The 26,533-nt window shown below is 39.7% G+C and overlaps 1 protein-coding gene across 1 annotated transcript in view; it reads left to right on the top strand.

The window, feature by feature from the left end:
* Nucleotides 1–26,533, top strand: part of LOC127426695 (ryanodine receptor 2) — a 204,847-nt gene that overhangs the window by 108,334 nt on the left and 69,980 nt on the right. The window contains exons 32-52 of the mRNA XM_051673656.1: nt 833–950; nt 2,960–3,120; nt 5,304–5,463; nt 5,544–5,630; nt 6,311–6,537; nt 7,630–8,470; nt 10,167–10,367; nt 10,690–10,795; nt 11,324–11,464; nt 11,586–11,859; nt 13,417–13,531; nt 15,771–15,903; nt 16,536–16,639; nt 19,277–19,412; nt 19,558–19,744; nt 19,959–20,073; nt 20,482–20,602; nt 20,766–20,935; nt 21,018–21,238; nt 25,254–25,344; nt 25,453–25,593. Of these exons, the coding sequence (XP_051529616.1) occupies nt 833–950; nt 2,960–3,120; nt 5,304–5,463; nt 5,544–5,630; nt 6,311–6,537; nt 7,630–8,470; nt 10,167–10,367; nt 10,690–10,795; nt 11,324–11,464; nt 11,586–11,859; nt 13,417–13,531; nt 15,771–15,903; nt 16,536–16,639; nt 19,277–19,412; nt 19,558–19,744; nt 19,959–20,073; nt 20,482–20,602; nt 20,766–20,935; nt 21,018–21,238; nt 25,254–25,344; nt 25,453–25,593 (3,850 nt within the window). The remainder of the gene's footprint in view (nt 1–832; nt 951–2,959; nt 3,121–5,303; nt 5,464–5,543; nt 5,631–6,310; nt 6,538–7,629; nt 8,471–10,166; nt 10,368–10,689; nt 10,796–11,323; nt 11,465–11,585; nt 11,860–13,416; nt 13,532–15,770; nt 15,904–16,535; nt 16,640–19,276; nt 19,413–19,557; nt 19,745–19,958; nt 20,074–20,481; nt 20,603–20,765; nt 20,936–21,017; nt 21,239–25,253; nt 25,345–25,452; nt 25,594–26,533) is intronic.

The following is a 26,533-nucleotide window of genomic DNA, read 5'->3' as shown; positions in this document are numbered from 1 at the left end:
CTCACGCACACACTCACACGCTCGCACTCACAAACACACACACACTCACACACGCACACATACACACGCACACACTCACGCACACACTCACACACACTCACGCACACTCACACACACACACACACTCACGCACACTCGCTCACACTCACGCACACTCACTCGCACACTCACTCACACTCACGCACACGCACACTCACTCGCACACTCACACACACACTCACGCACACACACACTCACGCACACACTCACGCACACACTCACGCTCACACTCACACACACACTCACAAACACACACACACACTCACACATACACACTCACACACATGCTCGCACTCACATGCTCGCACTCACACACACACTCGCACTCACACACACACTCACACACACACAGACACAAAGACACACAGACACACTCACACACACTCACACACACACTCACACATACACACACACTCACACACACACGCTCGCACTCGCACTCACACACACTCACAAACACACACACACACACACTCTCACACACACAAACACTCACACACATACACACACACTCACACACATACACACACACTCACACACACGCTCCCACTCGCACTCACACACACACTCACACTCACACACACACTCACCCACACACTCACACACATACACACACACTCACACACACGCTCCCACTCGCACTCACACACACACTCACACTCACACACACACTCACCCACACACTTCACACACACTCACACACTCACACACCCTTTGTTCAAGTAGTATTGAGTGTTTTATGGGGAACTTGTTACATATGTTTTTCTCTATATATTTATGTTCCTTTCTTTAGGTTCATGTTGAAGAGAATGAAGCCAGACATGAACAGCAGTAACTCCAGTGCTCGTTTATCAGAGGAAGTTTTGGCTGATGAGCGAGAGGATTGTGAGAATCTCATACAAACTTCAGTGGTGAGCAGTGGCGGATAGTCAAAAATAATGTTTGGAAATGTAAACTGATATTTCCTACTGACACACTACAGCAGGTGTGTCAAACTCAGTTCCTGGAGGGCCGCACAGAGTTTAGCTTCAACCCTAATTAAACACCTGATTCAGCTAATCAAGTCCTTCGGGCTTATTTGAAAACTACATGGGGGGTTGGAACTGAACTCTGCAGGGCTGCGGCCCTCCAGGAACTGAGTTTGACACCCCTGCACTACAGCAAAAGATAAAAATAACTGACTTAAAACCATTTTTTGTTGGTGAAAATACCAGTGGCCTAAGACGTTTGTACAGTACTGTGTGTGTGTGTAATATATGTATATATATTATATATTACTATAATTAGAACAAAGTTGACAAGTTACGAGAATAAAGTAGCAAATAAGAAGTTTATTTTTTTAATAAAGTTAGTCATTTAGAGGGAAAAAACATTACCTGAAACAATGTGTGTGCCAAATCAGTCTAATTTATTCTTGTGTTTTTGACTTTTTACTCGAAATATTTTGATTTTATTCTTGTAATTGCTATAACTTTATTCTCGTGTTTTTAGATTATTTTGTTACGTGGCACTAAAATGCTGTCATACTTTTTATATCTCACCCATCATTGTTTTAAATTGCAAATCTGAGTTTCACATATGAACATACAATTATTTTCACCTGTTGTCCTTATCTTGATGTGCCTAAATTCTGCTAACCTGGTGGAAACGGGACTGCTACTTGAGTCTCTATCCCTCTCTCACTCCTGTCACTCTCAGCGGCAGGCATAGGCTTCTTTTTATCCAGAAACCATAAAATATCTCTGGCATCATCCTTCCTCTTCATGATTTCTACCTCTGCCAAACATTGTGGTTAACAAAAATTGCTGATTTTAAGCACTTCAGTACTACAATGTTTTCTATAACTTAGACTTTGCATTACATTTATTCACAACAGTTAATGTCTGGCTGTTTGGTATGACCAAATACTATAGGGATTTAAGTGTCAGACACTATTATCCGTATTACTTCCCTGAACTGCGCAACTGTTAACAAATATGTGAATCCTATATTTAATCTAGCTGCTAAACAAATCAAAAGATTAGGTAAACTAGCCCGATCGGGCAAGTGACAAATCCGTCAACTGTCCCGAGTGTTTTTCACACTGGCTATCGGGCACTCGTCGAGCCCTGAGCTGACTAGCTTTCTAACCTGTTTTTAACGTTAGACAAAGAGAACTTAAGTGACAGCAACCATAATATGCTTTTTTACTTTAAACTTTTGAATAGGTACTTACCATTAAGGGAACGTAGACGGTGAAAACATAAGCACTAGCAGCTGTAGACAGAAATCGTTATGCAGGTTGATTTTCAAAAAACGAACCGACGCAGCCAATAGAGAGCTTTGATGTAAATCAGCGATGACTGACAGGACAGGGGCACTTCAGGGGCCAATCAGATTTCAACTGGGGCCAGTGCCCCTCTGGCCCCACCCCTAGATCCGCCCATGGTGGTGAGAGAATCCGACACTAATATCTGTCTCTGCTTACGTGAAGGAACAGCAGTCCTGTCATTTCTGCACCACTAGCAGCACCAAACAGAATTGCAAAAATAAATAAATTTCAAGCAAGTTTCCCCAAACACTCCTACACCCATTCCCAAACAGATAGTCCCGCTCCAAACTCACGCCATTGGTTGAATCTGAAGTTGACATGTCGAGCTGCTCAAACAAACAAAGCAATGTTTTGAAAGCGTCACAGAGTCACAGCGTTTACACTCTTCAGGAAGTCAAACTACCAATCAATTACTGAAAGTTGCCTCTGCATTTTAAGCTGGGATGCGAGAAAGTATTTTAATGGCCAAAAAATGTCTTTAATGGCCTTTAAATAATACAAGAAACTGAAACATCCATTCAAATTTAGCAATAGCAAATGAATGTCAAATGTCACCAGTGCTGTCTGTGTGTTGAAAATGTAAACTTTCTCTTTCTGTGTGTGTGTCAGTATTTCTACTCAGTGAGGATATTCCCCGGTCAGGACCCTTCCAGCATTTGGGTTGGGTGGGTGACCTCTGACTTTCATCAGCACGATCCGGCCTTTGAACTCAACAAAGTCAGAACGGTCACCGTTACCCTGGGAGACGAGAAGGGCAAAGTTCACGAGAGGTCAGTGATGCAACAGTGGAAACAGTTTATGCAGTTTTTGAATAGAAAAGAGTAGAATAACACAGAATAGATTAAAATAGAAAAAGCATAGAACAGAATAGGACAGAATAGAATTGGATAGAATAGATTAGGACATAATGGAATAGATTAGAATCGAATAGAATAGAATGGAGTTGGACAGAATATAATTGGATATGACAGAATAGAGTAGAATAGAATAGAACAGAAAATGGTAAAATAGAATTGAATACAATAGGACAGGATAGAATAGAATAGGTAGGAATAGAATAGAAGAGAACAGAATGGAATAGAATAGGACATAATAGAATTGGATAGAATAGAATACAATAGAATAGCAAAGTATAGAATAGAATAGGACAGAATAGAATTGATTAGAATACAATAAGACAGAATAGAATTGGATGGAATAGATTAGGACAGAATAGAGTAGATTAGAATTGAAAAATAATAGAATAGAATAGGACAGAATATAATTGGGTGGAATAGATTAGGACAGAATGGAATAGATTAGAATAGAATAGAATTGGACAGAATATAATTGGATATGGCAGAATAGAGTAGAATAGAATAGAACAGAAAAGGGTGAAATAGAATTGAATAGAATAGGACAGTATAGAATAGAATAGGAAGGAATAGAAGAGAACAGAATGGAATAGAATAGGACATAATAGAATTGGATAGAATAGAATACAATAGAATAGGACAGAATAGAATTAATTAGAATACAATAGGATAGAATAGATTAGAATTGAAAAAGCATAGAATAGAATAGGACAGAATAGAATTGGGTGGAATAGATTAGGACAGAATGGAATAGATTAGAATAAGAAATAATAGAATAGATTAGAATTGAAAAAGCATAGAATAGAATTGGACAGAATAGAATTGGATAGAATAGGAAATAAGAGAATAGAGTAGAATAGAAAAAGCATAGAATAGAATAGGACAGAATAGAATAGATTAGAATACAATAGGACAGAATAGAATTGGATGAAATAGATTAGGACAGAATAGATTAGAATAAGAAATAATAGAATAGATTACAATCGAAAAAGCATAGAATAGAATAGGACAGAATAGAATTGGATAAAATAGGAAATAAGAGAATAGAGTAGAATAGAAAAGGAATAGAATAGGACAGAATAGAATATATTAAAATAAGATAGAATTGGATAGAATAGAATATAGTAGAATAGAATAGGACACCATAGAATTGTAAAGGAAAGAATAGAATAGATAAGAATAGAATTGTATAGCAAAGAGTAGAATAGGACAGAATAGATTTGGATAGGAACGAATAGAATAGATAAGAGTAGAATAGAGTGGAGTGGTGGTGGTGTAGTGGGTTAAAGCGCTTAACCAGTAATTACTGGTTCGATCCCCACAGCCACCACCATTGTGTCCTTGAGCAAGGCACTTAACTCCAGGGGGGATTGTCCCTGTAATAAGTGCACTGTAAGTTGCTTTGGATAGAAGTGTCTGCCAAATGCATAAATGTAAATGTGGAATAGGACAGAGTAGAATAGAATTATCATTGACCCACGTGACCCCAGCTGGGACAAAGTTTTGCTAGATACAGCTGAGGAACAAACATGATATAATATTAACTTTATTTTTATAGCACCGTTCAGCAATTTAGCACAAAGTGCTTAAAAAAACCCTTTATTCAAAACACACTCAGTAAAACACAAGGTAAAAACAGAAATTCATTAAGTAATAAAAGCAAATGAGTTTTTAAAAGTAGTAATATACAAGACAAATACAATGCAATGTTCTGTACACAATACAACATGTCATACACAATATAGTACACAAACTGCATGTACAGTATACATACACTGGGCATCGATACAGTGATTTTCTCATTATGGACCTTATTCACACTAGTGCCATCTTTGACAATGAGGCTGTGACAGTCTCTTCAGTGGGCTGTACTGCAGTTTAACGTGTTTTTGAATCGTTCTGCTTACAAAACATTGATCAAATATCTCACCCTCATGTCATCCCACATGTGTTTGACTTTCTGTTTTCTGCAGAACACAAATGAAGATTTTTAGAAGAATATTTCAGCTCTGTAGGTCCTTACAAAAAAAATCTGATGGAATAAAGACTAAAGTAATATTTTGCCTTCAGTTACAGTGTGTGTTTGTGTTGTATTTCAGTATTAAACGCTGTAACTGCTACATGGTTTGGGGGGGTGAGAGCAGCAGTCCCAGTCAGGGACGCAATAATAACGGACTGGAGATCGGATGTTTGGTGGATACAGCCAACGGCCTCCTCACGTTCACCTCCAACGGCAAAGAGCTCAGTACATACTATCAGGTAACAGGTATTCATACTTCTGCTGTAATGTAGTGATGTCACTCAGGCTGATTATTATTTCTGTCAATCTATCTGTGCAGGTGGAGCCCAGCACGAAACTTTTCCCCGCAGTGTTTGCGCAGGCCACAAGTCCAAACGTCTTCCAGTTCGAACTGGGACGCATCAAGGTGAGTTCGTTGAAGCTATTTTTATTTTTTTGCAAATGTAATTTAAGTTCTCTTTGCACCTGAGATTGAAGTATGAAAATATTACTTTGTGTGTATGTGTGTGTGCGTGTTTGTATGTGCATGTGTGTGCGTGTGCGTGTGCGTGTGTGTGTGTGTGTGTGTGTACATGTGTTTGTATGTGGATGTGTGTGTGTGCATGTGCGTATTTGTGTGCGTGTGTGTGCATGTGTGTGTGTGTGTGCATGTGCTTGTATGGGCATGTGTGTGTGTGTGTGCATGTGTTTGTATGTGCATGTGTGTGTGTGCATGTGCGTATTTGTGTGCATGTGTGTGCATGTGTGTGTGTGTGTGCATGTGCTTGTATGGGCATGTGTGTGTGTGTGCATGTGTTTGTATGTGCATGTGTGTGTGTGCATGTGTGTATTTGTGTGTGCGTGTGCATGTGTGTGTGCGTGTGTTTGTGTGCATGTGTGTGTTTGTGTGTGCACACGTGTGTGTGTGTATGCGTGTGCACTTGTGTATATGTGTATGCGTGTGTGTGTTTGTGTGCGTGTTTGTGCGTGTGCGTGCGTGTGTGTGTGTGTGTGCATGCATGTGTGTGTGTATGTGTGTGTGTGTGCATGCGTGTGTGTGTGTGTATATGTGTGTGCGTGTGTGTGTGTGCGTGTGTGTGTGTATAGAGCGTGATGCCTCTCTCTGCAGGGCTGTTTAAAAGCGAGCGGAAGAATGTCGTCCCTCAGTGTCCACCGCGGTTACATGTGCAGTTCCTCACACCTGTGTTATGGAGTCGTGTGCCCAATCAGTTCTTGAGGTCAGAAGTCACCAAGGTCAACGAGAGACTTGGCTGGATGGTTCAGAGTTCAGAACCCCTGCAGTTCATGACCTTACATATACCTGAAGAAAACAGGTAAATCACACACACACGTTTTTCTATAAAGCCGAATTAATAATTCTGATTCAAAGTAATGTCCAGCATCATCCAATCACTGTCAACCATGTTAAAATAAAATGATACATGATAAATTCTGAATCTATGTACTGATTATCATGGTCACATGTCTGTCAAACATGTTGAGTGATCCAAACATCATCTGCAGCCTGAAACTGAACTTTTGATCAGATTTTAGGAGTGAATGCACTTAACTGCATAGAGAGCTATAGGATGCTCCCTTGCTCCCTATTTAGTGAATGACTGAACCTCCAGTGTGCTGTCTGTCTGCACTGGTCTCAGAACAGTTTGAAATGCACCTTATTTTCATCCTAACTCCATATAAAGCCTCTGAAAGACACATTTTACAGCTTTTGGATGAACTAATTTATTCTCAATGTGATAATGTACAGTAAATATAGGAATGCATTTGCGAATGTCAGTGAATAGAACCGTATTGTACAATGATAACAAAATAAAATATAACAAAATTTATATTAAAATGAAGCGAAATGACTCACAGATGTGTTGAAAATTATTCAAAACAACTAAAAACATTTTTTTAACTTTTGAGGGAATAAGGTCCCATTTTCCACATATGTGGACATCAAGTTTATCAGCGCGCTGACGTGCAAAAAATGAACGGATTTTTTAAAGCGGCATATCAAACGAAACTAGAGACTACTCTTTACAACCAAACAGGTTTAAATCAAAAAACTTAGAGGCTTCTTACCAGAGGCACTTTTGTTGGCACCTGTAGGAGCGTTATATCGTCGTCACGCTGTTGTCACGTGACGCGGTACGCCAGAAGTTTAACCCTTAAATGACCATGTAGAGTCTTGTGAACAGTATTCAGTTGTATTTAATTCATTTAATTTGTGTTGTTTATAGCGAATCCAAAATACAACGTCCACACATGTGGATGCGTGGTCGCATGAGTTTAAATCAAAACTTTTAATTTTATTTTTTTGTGGATGATTTTTCCTTGTCATCATCATCTCAGACATTCTTATTTGTAATTGACTTATATATGATTTTGTAAATCAGATTGTTGCCTTTATCCCCTGTCAGGTCGCTGGATATTCTTGAGTTGATGGAGCAGCGAGACCTGCTGAAGTTTCACTATCACACGCTGCGTTTATATTCCGCGATCTGTGCTTTGGGGAACAACCGAGTAGCTCTCGCGCTCTGCAGTCACGTAGATGAGGCGCAGCTACTGTACGCTATCCAGAACAAATACATGCCGGGCCTTCTGCGCACCGGATATTATGACCTGCTCATCGACATCCACCTGAGCGGTTACGCCACGGCCCGACTTATGATGAACTCTGAGTACATTGTTCCCATGACACCCGAGACCAAAAGCATTACACTGTTTCCAAACGAGAAGAAGAAACACGGGCTGCCGGGAATCGGACTGAGTACATCACTGCAACCGCGTATGCGCTTTACATCACCGAGCTTTGTAGGGGCTATTGGTGGTAACCATGGTAGCGGTGTGGTCGCCGGGGGGGACTGTTTTCAGTACAGCCCGGAGTTTCCGCTGGAAACGCTGAAGAGTCGTACGATGGAGATGCTGACGGAAGCAGTGCGCGAAGGTAGTTTACATGTGCGTGATCCTGTAGGGGGCAGCACTGAGTTCATGTTCGTTCCGCTCATTAAACTCTTCTACACGCTTCTTATCATGGGCATCTTTCATAACGGAGATCTGAAGACCATCCTGCAGTTGATCGAGCCTAGCGTGTTTTCTCAGGACTCTGGGGCCGAGAGTGGCCCCGGGACCCTAGAGGCCGAGGAGAGCTCTGGGCGGGGCCGATTAGAGGTGGGCGGAGCTGTCGAGCACAGTCTGAGAGGAAAGCTGCCCAAAGAAGGACTGTTACAGATGAAACTTCCTGAGCCTGTCAAACTTCAGGTTTGCTAATAGACTGAAGTCATGCAAAAATCTGTGAACATTTGTGGGTGAATCTCATGAAACCTGTCAGAAACATGTCCAGGTCATATTTCCCAAAATCAAAAGAAGTTATATTTGTTATAAGGAATATCAGGAATATATATATATTTTGTAATGACCAATAAGATTTTGTGCATCATTATTTGCCTGACAATTAAATATATTTCCACCCATATTCTCTCTATACTGTAATTTGATTTTAAAACATTTATAAATCATGGCAGTAGTTGTTGCACTGCCTTTATGCTGATTTAAATTAAATTAAATGAAAAAAATCACAGCATTACTGTATTACTATGGAGAACCAAACTGCCTTAATTGATAATAAATAAATAAATATATTTGCAAGGAAATGTAAAAAAAAAAAAAAAAAAAAAATAAAATAAAATATATATATATATATATATACTTACTACAGTGCAGGGTAGTAACTGATTACATGTAATCTGGATTAAGTAATCAGATTATGAAAATCAACTACTTCTAATTGGATTAAATTACATTTTAAAATACTCGAAATCGGATAACAGTTACTTTCTTATGAATTACATGATTACATGTTCATTAGACAATGGCAGTAAAAGGCCCCCATGCTTGGGGTAAAAGGCTCCCACACTTGGGGTAAAAGGCTCCCACACTTGGGGCAAAAGGCTTCCACACTTGGGGGAAAAGGCTTCCACACTTTGGGAAAAAGGTTTCCACATTTGGGGTAAAAGGCCCCCACACTTGGGGTAAAAGGCCCCCACACTTGGGGCAAAAGGCTTCCACACTTGGACTAAATGGTCCCCACACTTGGGTCAAAAGGCCTCCACACTTGGGGTAAAAGGCTCCCACACTTGGGGTAAAAGGCCCCCACACTTGGGGTAAAAGGCTCCTACACTTGGACTAAAAGGCCCCCACACTTGGGTCAAAAGGCCTCCACACTTGGGGCAAAAGGCTTCCACAATTGGGGCAAAAGGCTTCCACACTTGGGGTAAAAGGCCCCCACACTTGGGGTAAAAGGCTCCCACACTTGGGTCAAAAGGCCTCCACACTTGGGGCAAAAGGCTTCCACACTTGGGGCAAAAGGCTTCCACACTTGGGGCAAAAGGCTTCCACACTTGGGGCAAAAGGCTTCCACACTTGGACTAAAAGGCCCCCACACTTAGGTCAAAAGGCCTCCACACTTGGGGCAAAAGGCTTCCACACTTGGGGTAAAAGGCTTCCACACTTGGGGTAAAAGGCCCCTCACTTGGGTTAAAAGGCCTCCACACTTGGGGCAAAAGGCTTCCACACTTGGGGTAAAAGGCTCCCACATTTGGGGTAAAAGGCCCCCACACTTGTGGTAAAAGGCTCCCACACTTGGGGTAAAACACCCTCATACTTGGGGTAAAAGGCTCCCAGACCTGGGGTAACAGGCTTCCACACTTGAGGTAAAAGGACCCTAGGGGGTTTAAAGTGATATCATGTAGATACCGGGGCAATAGTTATAGGGCAATAATTTTGCAATGGTCTCTTATTTTTTTCCAGAGCTGTATATATATATATATTATACTACTTTAATATTAATTTTCTACTACTTTTATTTTTGGGACCCCGGATATGTTTTTTATGCTAATCACCTATTAGATCTCTAAATGACTGATACTGATGTGAAATTCTCTCTATGTTTCATCAGATGTGTCACCTGCTTCAGTATCTGTGTGACTGTCAGGTGCGTCATCGTATCGAGGCAGTGGTCGCGTTCTCTGATGACTTTGTGGCAAATCTTCAGGATAATCAGCGTTTCCGCTATAATGAAGTGATGCAGGCGTTAAACATGTCTGCCGCGCTCACTGCACGCAAAACCAAAGAGTTCCGCTCACCGCCACAGGAACAGGTCAGCTGCCTTTCAGCTTATAATGGGGTCCAAAAATCTGAGAGCACATTAACAATCTGGGATTTCTCCATTTAAACCTGTAAATTAACTTTTAAGTTTTATGATTTTAAAAATGTAAACAAAGAAAAGTTGTGGTACTGATTAAGAAATGTTTCCGATTCTGCACTTCTGCTAGGTCACTGATTAAATGCATGCAAATTGTGCATTGCAACTCCTTTGTACAGGAAATAATCTGAAATCTTTTTATGGAACACAAAAGATAATGGACGTGTTATTTGTCAACGACAATTCCAATCCAGTCTAATCAATGTTTGTCTGTCAGATCAACATGCTGCTGAATTTTAAGGATGAGAAGCAGGATTGTCCGTGTCCTGAAGACATCAGAGAACAACTGCTGCAGTTCCATGAAGATCTCATGACTCACTGCGGTACACTTCCTCTCTGTGTCTTCGCTGTGGATTCTAAAATCATTCAGGACTCATTAAAGACTTTTACTGCTCGGGGGGTCTGGGTATCTCAGCGAGTAAAGACGCTGACCACCACACCAGGGCGTGCTGAGTGACTCCAGCCAGGTCTTCTAAGCAACCAAATTGGCCCAGTTGCTAGGGAGGGTAGAGTCACATGGGGTAACCTCCTCGTGGTCACTATGATGTGGTTCTCGCTCTCGGTGGGGCGCGTGGTGAGTTGTGCGTGGATGCCGCGGACAGTAGGGTGAGCCTCCACGTAAATGTCTCCACGGTAACACGCTCAACAAGCCACGTGATAAGATGTGCGGATTGACGGTCTCAGACGCGGAGGCAACTGAGATTCATCCTCCGCCACCCGGATTGAGGCGAGTCACTACACCACCACGAGGACTTAGAGCGCATTGGGAATTGGGCATTCCAAATTGGGGAGAAAATAAAAGACTTTTGCTGCTCCATATTTCAATGATGTTATTGTATGTGTGTCGTCAGGCATTGAGACGGATGATGATAAATCAGGAGATGACAGTGATTTCACTATCAGAGCTCGTCTGATGTCACTGGTAGAGAAGGTGACGTACCTGAAGAAGAAAATGGCTGATTTACCGAAGAAAAAGAAATTAAAGAAGCCGAGTGAGTGTAAAATACATCCTGCAGTTCTCTACTGGTCATACGAAATGACAAAAGACTCCAGTGTTCAATAAATACATGCCTTTTTCATATGAATAGAGTCTGTGTGTGTGATGTTGTGTAGGCACTCTGCAGCAGTTGATCTCAGAGACGATGGTCCGGTGGGCTCAGGAATCCGTCATCGAGGACCCTGAGCTTGTCCGTGCGATGTTTGTGTTACTTCACCGTCAGTATGATGGGATCGGTGGACAGGTGCGAGCGCTGCCTAAAACCTACACCATCAACGCCGTGTCTGTGGAGGACACCATTAACCTGCTGGCGTCTCTGGGTCAGATCAGATCGCTGCTCAGCGTCAGGATGGGGCGAGAAGAAGAGAAACTCATGATTCACGGACTCAGGTGATACACCATGACATTCACACGTGTGGGTCACTCTGTAATTGTGGTGCATTTCAAATCCAAATTTTACATTCAACCTGTGCTCTTTTCATTCATTCATGTTCTCACTTAATAAATAATTGTAGGATTTGAATCATAACAGTTATTTATCATTGACTGGTTTGCTCTTTAGTCAGTGCTGTTATACTTAATTAAAGGTGACACTGTCACATTTTATGATTTGACTTGGAAGATGTAGGAATATATTTAAAAATAAAGGTTGCATTGCTTGTATCATATATATATATATTACATTTACATCTTAATATATAGTTATAAATCAAAATATATAGTCAAAAATCCAAATATATTATTGTAAACCTTTATATATAGTCATACATTTTGAATATATATTTTTACATCTGAATATATAGTTATAAATCCAATTATATATTTGTAAACCTTTATATAAAGTTATACATTTTTAATCTGTATCTTTACATTTGAGTATATAGTTATAAATCAAAATAAATATTTCTAAATCCAAATATATAATTGTAAACCTATATATATAGTTATAAAGTTTGATTATATATTTTTTACATTATATATTTGTAAAACTTTTTATTTTATTTATTTTTTTCCCTTTTTCACCCAATTTGGAATGCCCAATTCCCAATGCGCTCTAAGTCCTCGTGGTGGTGTAGTGACTCGCCTCAATCCGGGTGGCGGAGGACGAATCTCAGTTGCCTCCGCGTCTGAGACCGTCAATCCGTGCATCTTATCACGTGACTTGTTGAGCGCGTTGCCATGGAGACGTAGCGCGTGTGGAGGCTTCACGCTATTCTCCACGGCATCCACGCACAACTCACCACGTGCCCCACTGAGAGCGAGAACCACATTATAGCGACCACGAGGAGGTTACCCCATGTGACTCTACCCTCCCTAGCAACCGGGCCAATTTGGTTGCTTAGGAGACCTGGCTGGAGTCACTCAGCACGCCCTGGATTCGAACTCGCGAACTAGCGAACTCCAGGGGTGGTAGCCAGCGTCTTTTACCATTACCCAGGCCCCCTATTTATAGAACTTTTTATAAATTATTATAAATCCTGAATATATTTTTGTAAATCTTCATATAGTTATACATCTTGAATATACTGTATAGTAAAAAAATCTGAAAATAATATACAACTATATATTAAGGATTTAAATATTCCAATTTATGATTTCATATTTGGATATACACTTATATATTAAGGATTTATAACTATATATTCATAATATACTGAATATATAATGGTTTATATCATTAGAATTACTCCCCTATAATATGTTTAATTTTCGAAAATGAAAAAAATATTTTTTAACATGGAAAAACATACTCTTTTGCTCAGAGGAGTGATGTGAATGTTTCATGCTTTATGGAACAAAAAAGTGTTTAAATTGTTGATATTATGATGATGTAAATATTTCAAGTGTCGATGTTAAGTAAGGGTTAAAGTAAATGACAGGGTTTGCCACTGCTGGTGTGGAGTAACACAAGGTCTCACCTTTGACCTGTCTGTATGTCATCTACAGTGACATCATGAACAATAAGGTGTTTTATCAGCATCCAAACCTGATGCGAGCGCTCGGCATGCACGAGACAGTGATGGAGGTGATGGTGAATGTGCTGGGAGGAGGAGAAACCAAAGTGAGTGATGCAGAATACAATTTCACAAACTCACAGGGTCAAAAGATCCTTCATCCATCCAAAAACACATTCAGTGAGGTCATGATCCCATCAGTCGATGTGTCATTTCATTTTGAAGAACAGTTTATCAGTGCAGGTGACCCGGGGATCCAAATTAACTTAAAATTAAAAAATGTAGCTTGAGCATTTCAGATAACGTCTATTTAAAGTGTCGATGTTTTGTTACTAATGCGAAATTAAGCTTTTTATTTATTTTTGGTTTTCTCCCCAATTTGGAATGCCCAATTCCCAATGCGCTCTAAGTCCTCGTGGTGGTGTAGTGACTCGCCTCAATCCGGGTAGCAGAGGACGAATCTCAGTTGCCTCCACGTCTGAGACCGTCAATCTGTGCATCTTATCACGTGGCTTGTTGAGCGTTACCGTGGAGACATAGCACGTGTGGAGGCTTCACGCTATTCTCTGTGGCATCCACGCACAACTCACCACGCACCCCAGCGAGAGCGAGAACCACATTATAGTGACCATGAGGAGGTTACCCCATGTGACTCTACCCTCCCTAGCAACCGGGACAATTTGGTTGCTTAGGACAGTGTTTCCCATCCACTATGCCGCGGGACACTAGTGTGCCGTGAAAGATTGTCAGGTGTGCCGTGGAAAATGATCAAATTCCACAAAATAAATAAATGCATGAAAACAAAATAATTTCAGGGATGCAAACTCCTCACCTTTCGGAGAAATTTACCGTTTTGAAACCATAATCAGTCACATTTGTGATTGTGAAAAGCTACGGTTAATGTGTAAAAGTGACTGATGTATTTACACATTAAGGGGCGTTCACATGACTCGCGTCAATGCTGCAGAATACATCGAAGTCTATGAAGTGATGCCACTTTACACCAAAGTGTTTTTCACACACGTTGTCTTTGAGAGTGCAAAGCAACAAAAATTGTTAAAAAAACTGTCCAAATTTGTGAAGAGATATTGAGATATTGCCTCATAATTTCTTTTAATTAAATATTACCTTATCGTTTTCGAGTATCAGAGACCCCAGTTACATAAACGAGTCCTTTTATTACTTTCTGCTATCAAAGCAACTGCAAGCTTTTTTCTCTCTTCCAAATACATGTTTTAATGTTTATTGTGCTCATCTCCCACTCTCTTGTGTGGCAAACTCGTAAAATCGCCCCTCTGTGACGCTTTCTGCAACTCTTGTCATGTGGAGGGCAATGTGGCGCTTGACGCTGGCGCTGAACGGAGCGTTGACGTCTCGACTCAACTCATGTGAAATGTGCTTTACAATGACGAAAGAGCATTATTGAAACTCAAAATGATTATTATTTGTCTATTATTGTGGTCATGCTCAGCAGTTTAAATACTGTAGGAAAATGATACCGTAGATCTGCTTTGTGTTTATAAATCTTATGCTGAAGTCAGGAGATTTGTAGCCATGCAAGTTTTAATAAAGGAGGATGTTATTGAAACTCACTATTATTGTTGTCTTTTTGGATGAACAATAATGCTCAGACTGAAGGAAGACTATAGATCTGCTTAAACACTATAAAGTCTCTTGAGAGATTTCGGTCATGAACGACTCAAAATGATTCACAGTCTCACTCATAGCACATAAGACGCTCATTTGTTGCCACCTAGTGACATTTCCAGAAGGGGTCACAGAACTAATCAGTTCATAAAATTGAACAAATTTGTGACACAGAAGCAAGCCTCACCAAAATACCCTTCATTTTTGCACCTTTTCGCCCCTCATGAGTTTGCATCCCTGTAATTTATTGTGGCATTGCAAGAACAAATCTACAAATTAGAAAAGAAGCAAATTTGTTGTTTTTTCATTACCCATTTAGCGCTCTTGCCACCTGTGACCTCACACAGCATAGCTTACCCATGTGACTTTTTTTTTTTTTTTTGCATAGCTGAATTTCAAACATTACAAGTAAACACGCTACTAAGACGGACAGAAAATATGGTCAAGTTCTTGAAAAGGAAAAATATTGAGGATGGTTAGCCTATGTGGGATAGTGGTGTGCCGTAGAATTTTTTCATCGTAAAAAGTGTGCCGTGGGGAAACACTGGCTTAGGAGACCTGACTGGAGTCACTCAGCACGCTCTGGATTCGAACTCGTGACTCCAGGTGTGATAGTCAGCGTCAATACTCGCTGAGATACCCAGACCCCCAAAATGAAGCTTTTTAATGTGTTCTGAGCGAATGCTTTTTTCTCTTTAGGAAATCACATTTCCTAAGATGGTGGCAAACTGCTGTCGTTTCCTGTGTTACTTCTGTCGCATCAGTCGTCAGAATCAGAAGGCCATGTTTGATCATCTGAGCTATCTGCTGGAGAACAGTAGCGTGGGACTCGGTAAGAGCAACGAGAGTGCTCAAACAGATGTGTTTATCTGTTTTGTTTGTAGAATTTTACATGCTTTAATCATTTTATGCAGAGCTTCACATATTAAGGTTTCATGCACCAAAAAACAGTAATAATGTCGTTTTTTGTGATCATCTCTCTGACCCTTACAAGAAAACAGACTGTATCTATAAGACTTCTACTGTCCCGTCCTTCAATAACAGCCTCTTTGTAAAGCTGCGTTACATTGTAACAGAGGCAGAAACATCATTTGATTGATGTTCTCCACATCGGACATGTTACTCTGTTTTGGGTTTCTGTTGTCAAAGATATGGTACGATACAGTATGATTTTAGAACAGTCTGTTTTTGTTGTTTAGTATCAATAAATGCTCTCTGAAAGAAATATGTGTTATAGAAACTTGTTGTGTTCATTGCACATCAAACTCTTTTATCTCAAAAGATCAAGGAAGGTTTCATTTCTCCATGTCACTAAACTCCCGTCCAGATATAAAGTGTGGACTCATAATAACAGAGTGCTGGCAGGACAAGATTTCATTTGTCACTGTATGTGTTCGCTTAATGAGCATTCATGCATTTCAAATGAAGTAAAATGAAGATCTGTATCTGCGTGTGTGTCTTCAGCGTCTCCCTCCATGCGAGGTTCAACTCCTCTGGATGTCGCTGCTGCATCAGTGATGGATAATAATGAACTGGCGCTGGCGCTGAGAGAACCCGACTTGGAGAAGGTACGAATCTGTCTCTCTCTCTTTCTGTCTTGTGAAAATCTGATTGGTTGATTCGTTCTGTAGCTGCTACTGAATATTGCCGTGATGTCACAGGTCGGTGAGGAAAAGGGCCGTTTGTTCAGGAACACATTAATCACAGTCTGTGAGAGATGACAGGTGTTTAGACTCTAGAAGTTGAACTAAATGTTCTCATCAAAGTTTCATCTTGGAATTGTACATAGTGGTCCCAAATAGTATTTGTATTCTTGTGTCACTCTTAAAATTGTCATTGAATTAGATATAAAATATCAAAACAAATGACATTTATTTGAGAGAAATTTAGCACAAGCAAATATTTAAGCGAACATTGCTTAGTCTTATATGTTAAAGCAATAGATGCAGTGTTTAAAATGAAGATACTTCGTGTTGATAGTGAATGTGCTGAACTTCACCGTTGGCTCCTCTGCTAGGACACCTGTGTGACTTCATACATCCACTAAAAATCACCAGAACATCACCAGTTCATTCAAGGTCACTGAGCTAAAATTGTTCAGAAAAGTTCAAACATTTGTCTGCAGATGACACATTTAATTGTCATTTAAAAATGTCACATTTGTACATTTTGTGTGACTTGACTGAACCGATACTTTTGTGGGGCCGCTGTACATCGTGTAGTTTAACCAAATGTTTTTTAAATTTTTTTTATTACATTTATGCATTTGGCAGGCACTTTAATCCAAAGCAACATTGTATATGTAATGCATTCAAGGTATACAATGTATCAGCTTGTGTGTTCCCTGGGAATCAAACCCATGATCTTGCCGTTGCTAGCGCCATGCTGTACCAGCTGAGCTACAGGAATCCTTTTTGCATTGTTTTGTTTTGTTTTTGTTTTGGTTTGGTTTGGTTTGGGTGTTGTTGTTTTTTTTGTTTTGTTTTGGTTTAGGTTTTGTTTTGTTTTTGGTTTGGTTATGGGTTTTTGTTTTGTTTTTTTGTTTGGGTGTGTTTATTTTATTTAGTTTGGTTTTGGTTAGGTTTTGTTTAGTTTTTGTTTTGGGTTTTGTTTTGGTTTGGGTGTTGTTTTTATTTAGTTTTGTTTTGGGTTAGGTTTTGTTTTTGTTTTGTTTTTGTTTTGGGTTTTGTTTTGGTTTGGGTGTTTTTTTTATTTTATTTAGTTTAGTTTTGTTTTTGGTTAGGTTTTGTTTTGTTTTTGGGTTTTGTTTTGTTTTTGTTTTGAGTTTTGTTTTGGTTTGGGTGTTGTTTTTATTTAGTTTAGTTTTGTTTTTGGTTAGGTTTTGTTTTGTTTTTGGGTTTTGTTTTGTTTTTGTTTTGAGTTTTGTTTTGGTTTGGGTGTTGTTTTTATTTAGTTTAGTTTTGTTTTTGGTTAGGTTTTGTTTTGTTTTTGTTTTTGGGTTTTGTTTTGTTTTTGTTTTGAGTTTTATTTTGGTTTGGGTGTTGTTTTTATTTAGTTTTGTTTTGTTTTGGGTTTTGTTTTGGTTTGGGTGTTGTTTTTATTTTATTTAGTTTAGTTTAGTTTTGGGTTAGGTTTTTTGTTTGTTTTTATTTCGGGTTTTATTTTGCTTTGGGTGTTGTTTTTATTGTTTTTGGTTAGGTTTTGTTTTTGGTTTTGTTTTGGTTTTGTTATGGATTTTGTTTTGGTTTGGGTGTTGTTTTTATTTTGTTTAGTTTAGTTTTGGGTTAGGTTTTTGTTTGTTTTTATTTCAGGTTTTATTTTGGTTTGGGTGTTGTTTCTATTGTATTTATTTTTGTTTAGTTTAGTTTTGTTTTGGGTTAGGATTTGTTTTGTTTTTGTTTTGGGTTTTGTTTTGTTTTTGATTTGTTTTTTTTGTTTGTGTGTTGTTTTTATTTTGTTTTGGGTTTTGTTTTGGTTTGGGTTTTGTTTCGTTTTGGGTTAGGTATTTTTGTTTGTTTTTGTTTTGGGTTTATTTTGTTTTGGGTGTTGTTTTTATTTTATTTAGTTTAGTTTTGTTTTGTTTTTGGTTAGGTTTTGTTTTGTTTTAGGTTTGTTTTGTTTTGGGTGTTGTTTTTATTTTATTTAGTTTAGTTTTGTTTTGTTTTTGGTTAGGTTTTGTTTTGTTTTGATTTGCTTTGGGTGTTATTTTTGTTTTGGTTTGTTGTTGTTTTTTGGGGGGTATATATTTTTTTATTTTTGTTTTTTGTTTGTTTTGGGTTAGTTTTTGCTTTGTGGTTTGTTTTGGTTTGAGTGATGTTTTTATTTTATTTTGTTTATTTTGGGTTAGGCTTTGTTTGGGTTTTGTTTTGGTTTGGGTGTTGTTGTTGTTTTTTTTGTGTGGTTTTTTTTTTTGTTCTCTTTTGATTTTGTTTAGTTCTTTTTTTTAAGTGCAGTGGCATTACCATGATACAGTCATGGTATTAAATAGCAATATTAGATGGTATTATATACTGGTATACCAAATATGCATGTCCAAAAAAACTGTATTTCCATAGTATTTTGATCATTTTTGGTTAATGTCAGTTTGTATCTTTCAAGTAGGGATTGCATTATATTGTGTATTGTTTTCGAATATGTGTATTTTTCTTTTATTTGATGGATGGAAAAGCTTCATTCTTGTTGTTTAATTGCCTCACGTTTGATTTTACGTTTCATAGTGTCCTCTGTATGTGTGTGTGTCACAGGTGGTCCAGTATCTAGCGGGTTGTGGTCTTCAGAGTTGTGTGATGCTGATGTCTAAAGGCTATCCAGACATCGGCTGGAACCCGGTAGAGGGGGAGCGATACCTCGACTTCTTGAGATTTGCAGTCTTCTGTAACGGTTTGTATTGAATATTCAAATATTCTTGATCAGAACCAACAACACAAAACAAATCGCTTGAAAACTTACTCTAAGACATTCAGTAAATTCAACTTTGTTTTTGCTCATAATGAGTGTTAATGCATGTTGATGTTGCTCGTATCAGGAGAGAGTGTGGAGGAGAATGCTAATGTGGTGGTGCGGCTCCTGATTCGCCGGCCGGAGTGTTTTGGCCCCGCCCTGCGCGGTGAGGGCGGGAATGGACTGCTTGCGGCGATGGAGGAGGCCATAAAGATCTCAGAAGATCCCAGTAGAGATGGACCATCACCTACCACAGAGGAGAACAGAACACTGTACGCCTTACACACACACACACACACACACACACACACACACACGGTGGGCGGGGCCCTGCCTTGTGTTTCTCAAGCATTCCCTCAGATGTGCAGTACAACATTAGAAATAAAATAAGTTTGCAGGTTTTGCAAGTGTCTCCTCATTTTGTGTATATTGTAGACTGAGTGTGAATGTGTTGATATGATCTATAATGTATGTTTTGTGTGACAGTAATGATGTCATTGAGGAAGAGGAGGAAGATGACACTATTCACATGGGAAATGCCATCATGACCTTCTATGCTGCACTGATCGATCTGTTGGGCCGCTGCGCTCCAGAGATGCATGTGAGTTTATTTGTGTGTGTGTGTCTTCTTTGTGTGTAATATATAAAGTATGTCTATATCTGTTTTGCCTATATTACCTTTTATTTTTATTTATTTATCTTTTATCACAGGAGTGAAGTCAGAGTACAGAGTCAGAGTATTTGTATTTTTATTCTGTGTTTTAAAAGAGGATCTTGATTGTAGTTTAACCACTGTAATTTCTAAGCAGCTTGTCGTTAAGCAGCAGAAGATTCAAAGTAGCTTCAGGAACACTGGTTATTATCAGCCATAATCAAATCAGTGACTAGTTTCCTGTGAAATGGATGTTCTTCATGTGTGCAGCTGATGTGATCGATGAACTCTGGTGATTAGATAACATACACTGATCAGTTAGTGATTGATTAATGGAGCTGATTTGTCCTCTATCAGTTGATCCACGCAGGGAAGGGAGAGGCCATCCGTATCCGAGCAATCCTGAGATCTCTCATTCCCATTGAAGATCTGGTTGGGGTGATCAGTATTTCATTCCTGATGCCGACCCTAGCTAAAGGTCTGCTTAAAAACTCTGTACTCTTATATACTAAAACACTAATCGTCAGTATTCTGGGACAAGTAAAGCTAAACTGTCCCGCTTTTATTTGACCTTATCACAAATGTCATTTTAGATCTCAGATAGTCACTTAGTAGCTGTATTTTTATTGTTCTGTCTTCAGATGGGTCTGTGATTGAGCCGGACATGTCCGGAGGCTTCTGTCCGGATCATAAAGCCGCAATGGTTCTGTTTCTGGACCGAGTTTATGGCATCGAGGATCAGAACTTCCTGCTACATCTGCTGGAAGTGGGCTTCCTGCCCGACCTCAGAGCTGCCGCCTCATTGGACACGGTGAGTCAGATGGTCCCTCGGATCACTTCAGCAGCAGTAAGTATGTAACGCTGACCTTTGACCTCTGACTTCTGACCCTCAGGCTGCCCTGAGCGCTACAGACATGGCGTTGGCTCTGAACCGGTATCTGTGTACGGCCGTTCTGCCGCTGCTGACTAAATGTGCTCCTCTGTTTGCGGGGACGGAGCCGTTTGCGTCTCTCATTGACTCTCTGCTGCACACTGTCTACAGACTGTCGAAAGGCTGCTGTCTCACCAAAGCACAGAGAGATGTTATAGAGGAGTGCCTGCTCGCTGTGTGCGGGTGAGGACATGTCTACATACTGTGTGTGTTTAAAGTCAACATGAAACTTCATTCGCAACCCATTTTATTTTCCATAATGTGACTTATTTTCAAGTAAAACAGGATATACTACAAAAAAACAACAACGACGGCATGACATCAGTCAAAAAGGAAAGATTACTCATTGCAGAGGCAGAACAAGTTATTACATTTTACAGGGGTTAAGAAATGCTATTTTTTTATAATTGTATTATCTTCCCTGAGGTTCACTGATAATGTCAGTATCAGTTTTTGCACCAAAACTGTCATAGACGTAATAAATGATCATTTTCCACCCTGTCTCTGGCCCTCTGTCTGAAAAGCTCGGTTTTGGCCTCAGCGGCTCCTTTAAACTTCAGTGTAACCGCCCACTGTTTTGATTGGCTAACATCATGTAGCCCCTCAAATTCAGCCATATTTGTAACTCAGTCAGAAGAGAATAACAGAGACTATTTATAGAGACGGGCCACTCCTACTAAAACGAATGGGAGAAATTGGAACACCCAACCAAGAAGCTCTAGCGCCCAACGGTCAACAGATGTAGAAAGGAAGTCCCGCCTTACAGTTAAAAGAGCCAGTCACCTTTTAGATACTGACATCACCTGTCAATCAACTGTTAGTTAGCATTAGCTATACAAGCTGGGAAAATTGTGTTTTTTAGTGTAATCTGAGGTAAAGAAGCACAAGGATACCAGTACTGTCAAATTTTATTGCTGATTTGAAATATGTCCTATGATCGTAATCTTGACCAACCGTTTTTGAGATTTCGGTCTTTCCCAGATTCAAATAAATAGAAGCTGCACCAAAGATGTGCAGCTTTCCAAAGATGTCCGACAGTGGACTGACTTGCTAGAGAGACTTTGAGAATAAACAAGCTTTCCACAACATTATAAACTACATTTCAGGGTTTACACATAACGCACATCCGACACATTGCATCCAAATATTTTAAACTTAACTCAAGTACATCAGCACCATAACTATCAAACAGTCGTGACATTGGAAATATTCATGAATTAAAATGTTTACTCACAGTTTTGCTGACAAGTCCAAGTCAAATCCAGGTTCGAATCCAGGGTGTGCTGAGTGACTCCAGCCAGGTCTCCTAAGCAACCAAATTGGCCCGGTTGCTAGGGAGGATAGAGTCACATGGGGTAACCTCCTCGTGGTCGCTATAATGTGGTTCTCGCTCTCGGTGGGGCGCGTGGTGAGTTGTGCGTGGATGCCGCGGAGAATAGCGTGAAGCCTCCACACGCACTACGTCTCCGCGGTAACGCACTCAACAAGTCACGTGATAAGATGCACAGATTGACTGTCTCAGACTTGGAGGCAACTGAGATTCGTCCTCCGCCACCCGGATTTAGGCGAGTCACTACGCCACCACGAGGACTTAGAGCGCATTGGGAATTGGGCATTCCAAATTGGGGAGAAACAAAAAGCCAATGATAAGAGGTGGGTATTTAACCTAGACTTAAAAACAGGTAGAGTGGGAGCAGTTCTGATATGATCCGGCATTAATCTCCTCTTTAGGAATCTGGCTGCAGCATTTTGGACCGATTGTAGACGATTGAGGGCAGATTGATTAATTCCACTATAAAGGGAATTGCAGTAGTCTAAACGAGATGAAGGCATGAATTACTTTTTCAAGGTTTTTCACAGAGAGTTTTACCCTGGCTAACAGTCGTAAATGGAAGAAACCTGATCTTACCACAGCATTAATTTGTTACTCAAATTTAAGGATTTTGTCGACTAAGAAGCCTAAGTTCCCAGCACGTGATGTAGTAAAAGGCTCAAGAGTACCTAACTCGAGGTTGCATGCATAATAACTCTCATTAGAACCGAACAAAATAACTTATTTTTTGCTCTCGTTCAAAATTAAAAGATTTTGGGTCATGCTTATAGTTCCTTTAGACAGGCTAGTAGTGGCTCAAGGGCATGTTTGTCATTGCTCTTCAGAAGTAAATAGATTTGGGTGTCATCTGCATAACAGTGAAAAGAAACACCGTATTTGTTAAAAAAATCGAACCTATTAGTTGCATATATAACGAGAAAAGAGTGGGAGCCAAGATCAAGCCTTGTGGTACACCGCAGGAGAGAAGAGCAGCAGGAGATGTATGTTGACCCAGACATGAATAATGTACAGATTTTGCTCTTATGGAAAGAAATTGGTACTTTTATTCACCAAAGTGGCATTTAACTGATCACAATGTATAGTCAGGACATTAATAATGTGATAAATTACTATTACAGTTTGAAAAAAATGTTCAGAACTTCTTAAACTACTTCAAAGAGTTCTCATCAAAAAATCCTCCACGTGCAGCGATGACAGCTTTGCAGATCCTTGTTATTCTAGCTGTCAGTTTGTCCAGATACTCAGGTGACATTTCACCCCACACTTCCTGTAGCACTTGCCATAGATGTGTCTGTCTTGTCGGGCACTTCTCACACACCTTACAGTCTAGCTGATCCCACAAAAGCTCAATGGGGTTAAGATCCATAACACTCTTTTCCAATTATCTGTTGTCCAATGTCTGTGTTTCTTTGCCCACTCTAACCTTTTCTTTTTGTTTTTCTGTTTCAAAAGTGGCTTTTTCTTTGCAATTCTTCCCATAAGGCCTGCACCCCTGAGTCTTCTCTTTACTGTTGTACATGAAACTGGTGTTGAGCGGGTAGAATTCAATGAAGCTGTCAGCTGAGGACATGTGAGGCGTCTATTTCTCAAACTAGAGACTCTGATGTACTTATCCTCTTGTTTAGTTGTACATCTGGTCTTCCACATCTCTTTCTGTCCTTGTTAGAGTCAGTTGTCCTTTGTCTTTGAAGACTGTAGTGTACACCTTTGTGTGAAATCTTCAGTGTTTTGGGCAGTTTCAAGCATTGCATAGCCTTCATTCCTCAAAACAATGATTGACTGATGAGTTTCTAGAGAAAGCTGTTTCTTGCCATTTTTGACCTAATATTGACCTTAAGACATGCCAGTCTATTGCATACTGTGGCAACTCATAAACAAACACAGACAATGTTAAGCTTCATTTAATGAACCAAATAGCTTTCAGCTGTGTTTGATATAATGACAAGTGATTTTCTAGCACCAAATGATCAATTTAGCATGATTACTCAAGGATAAGGTGTTGGAGTGATGGCTGCTGTCTAGATTTGATCAAAAATGACTTTTTTCAAATAGTGATGGTGCTGTTTTATACATCAGTAATGTCCTGACTATACTTTGTGATCAGTTGAATGCCACTGTGGTGAATTAAAGTACCAATTTCCTTCCAAAACAGCAAAATCTGTACATTATTACAAACTTCTGACCACCAGTGTAGGTTCAAACTCACTCCAGGACACAGAGAAATTGTCTCTGAGATGTTATGGGCAGAGGGCAGGGTCTGTGACCTCAGGGCAGTGATCTATTGTGGAAAAGCGAACTTTCGGTCTATGACTGTATGTTTGGGATGTTTAAGCCTTAGCGGAGCAATAGAGTTTAAGACATTTGAACAGAGAATAAAACAGGTTAAAATGTTCATCAGGGTGGTGGAGGACGAACTTCAGTTGCCTCCGCGTCTGAGACGTCAATCCGTGCATCTTATCATGTGGCTTGTTGAGCGTGTTACCACGGAGACGTAGCGCGTGTGGAGGCTTCACACTATTCTCCAAGGCATCCACGCACAACTCACCACACGCCCCACTGAGAGCGAGAACCACATTATAGCGACCACGAGGAGGTTACCCCATGTGACTCTACCCTCCCTAGCAACCGGGCCAATTTGGTTGCTTAGGAGACCTGACTGGAGTCACTCAGCACGCCCTGGATTCAAACTTGCGACTCCAGGTGTGCTAGTCAGAGTCAATACTCGCTGAGATACGCATGCCCCGTTTTTACCAGTTTTTAATGAAAATTACTTTTAATTAAATTGCTTTTAAAATATGTTGCAGTTGTGCTACACTGTGAGGATAATTGTACGTCTGTTAAATGTGTATATTTGTGTGTTCGCAGTAAACTACGGCCTTCTATGATGCAGCATCTACTGAGGCGTCTGGTGTTTGATGTTCCTGTGTTGAATGAACACACAAAGATGCCGCTGAAGGTGAGAATCCCCCAGTGAATCTCGATGCAGATTTATTTCACATGATTCTACAGTTTTAAGACATTTATAACTGTGTTGGAGTGAATTGATTAGCATGTCCTCTCACAGCTCTTGACCAATCACTATGAGCGCTGCTGGAAGTATTACTGTCTGTCCGGCGGGTGGAGCAGTTTTGGTGTGGCGTCAGATGAGGAGCTTCACCTCTCCAGAAAACTCTTCTGGGGAATCTTTGATGCTCTGGCCAGAAAGGTACAACAGAGATGAGTAGAGCCTGTTTCACACTTCCTGTGTCTGCATCACAACAGTAGAACTGCGGCTCTATACACAAAATAAAGTAAATTCAGGGTTACCACATTGATTATTTCCTTTAATAACAATCATAAATCATATGATCAGGAGTGTGCCTTTTAATAATATTACATTTACATCCAAATGTTCATTAAAATAGTAACAATAAAGAAAGAGTTGGTGTGTCCAAACTTGCGACAGGTTTCTTCAACAGGCAATTACATTTCAACTTCAGACTCTTCACCAGGTCTTCATCTTTTATTTTTGGTACTTTTCAAATGTCTTTAATGTCTAGATTTGACTGTTTTAGCCTTTCAATATTAAACTATGAAAACACATGATAAAAATACTAATTATTACATGTTTTAAACTCTGATCATCTAAACAAAGAGTGAAATATACACAAATCATTTCAATATTTATTGCAGTGTGAAAATGATTTCTATTATTTTTGTTGCACAGTTGTGGCGTCATTTCCAGCACACCAAACAATTTATCGCCTTACGAAGTTTGTACAAAAGTTAGTGTTCTTGATAACCAAGTGGACAAAAGTGTGAGTGCAGAGCACGCTTGAGATGAAATATGAGACAAAACAAAGAAAAATCAAGAGAAATATCACTTTTTATTGGCCGTCATTTCCAATCAAGCTGTAATTTTGAAAATGATGCAAAAAGTGTGCAAATATGATTTAATTATGTGTATTTAGGATGCATAAAATGTGAGATATGAAAATAGTCTTAGCAAGACAGAAGAGTTGATCATTTCACTTGAAAAGAATTAAAAATGTCATTTCGGAGGTTTCTGGGTATCTCAGCGAGTATTGACACTGACTACCACACCTGGAGTCACGAGTTTGAATCCAGGGTGTGCTGAGTGACTCCAGCCAGGTCTCCTAAGCAAC

Source organism: Myxocyprinus asiaticus, chromosome 36 (assembly GCF_019703515.2).
Source record: "Myxocyprinus asiaticus isolate MX2 ecotype Aquarium Trade chromosome 36, UBuf_Myxa_2, whole genome shotgun sequence".
NCBI lineage: Eukaryota > Metazoa > Chordata > Actinopteri > Cypriniformes > Catostomidae > Myxocyprinus > Myxocyprinus asiaticus.
This window is presented reverse-complemented; position numbering and strand designations above follow the sequence as displayed.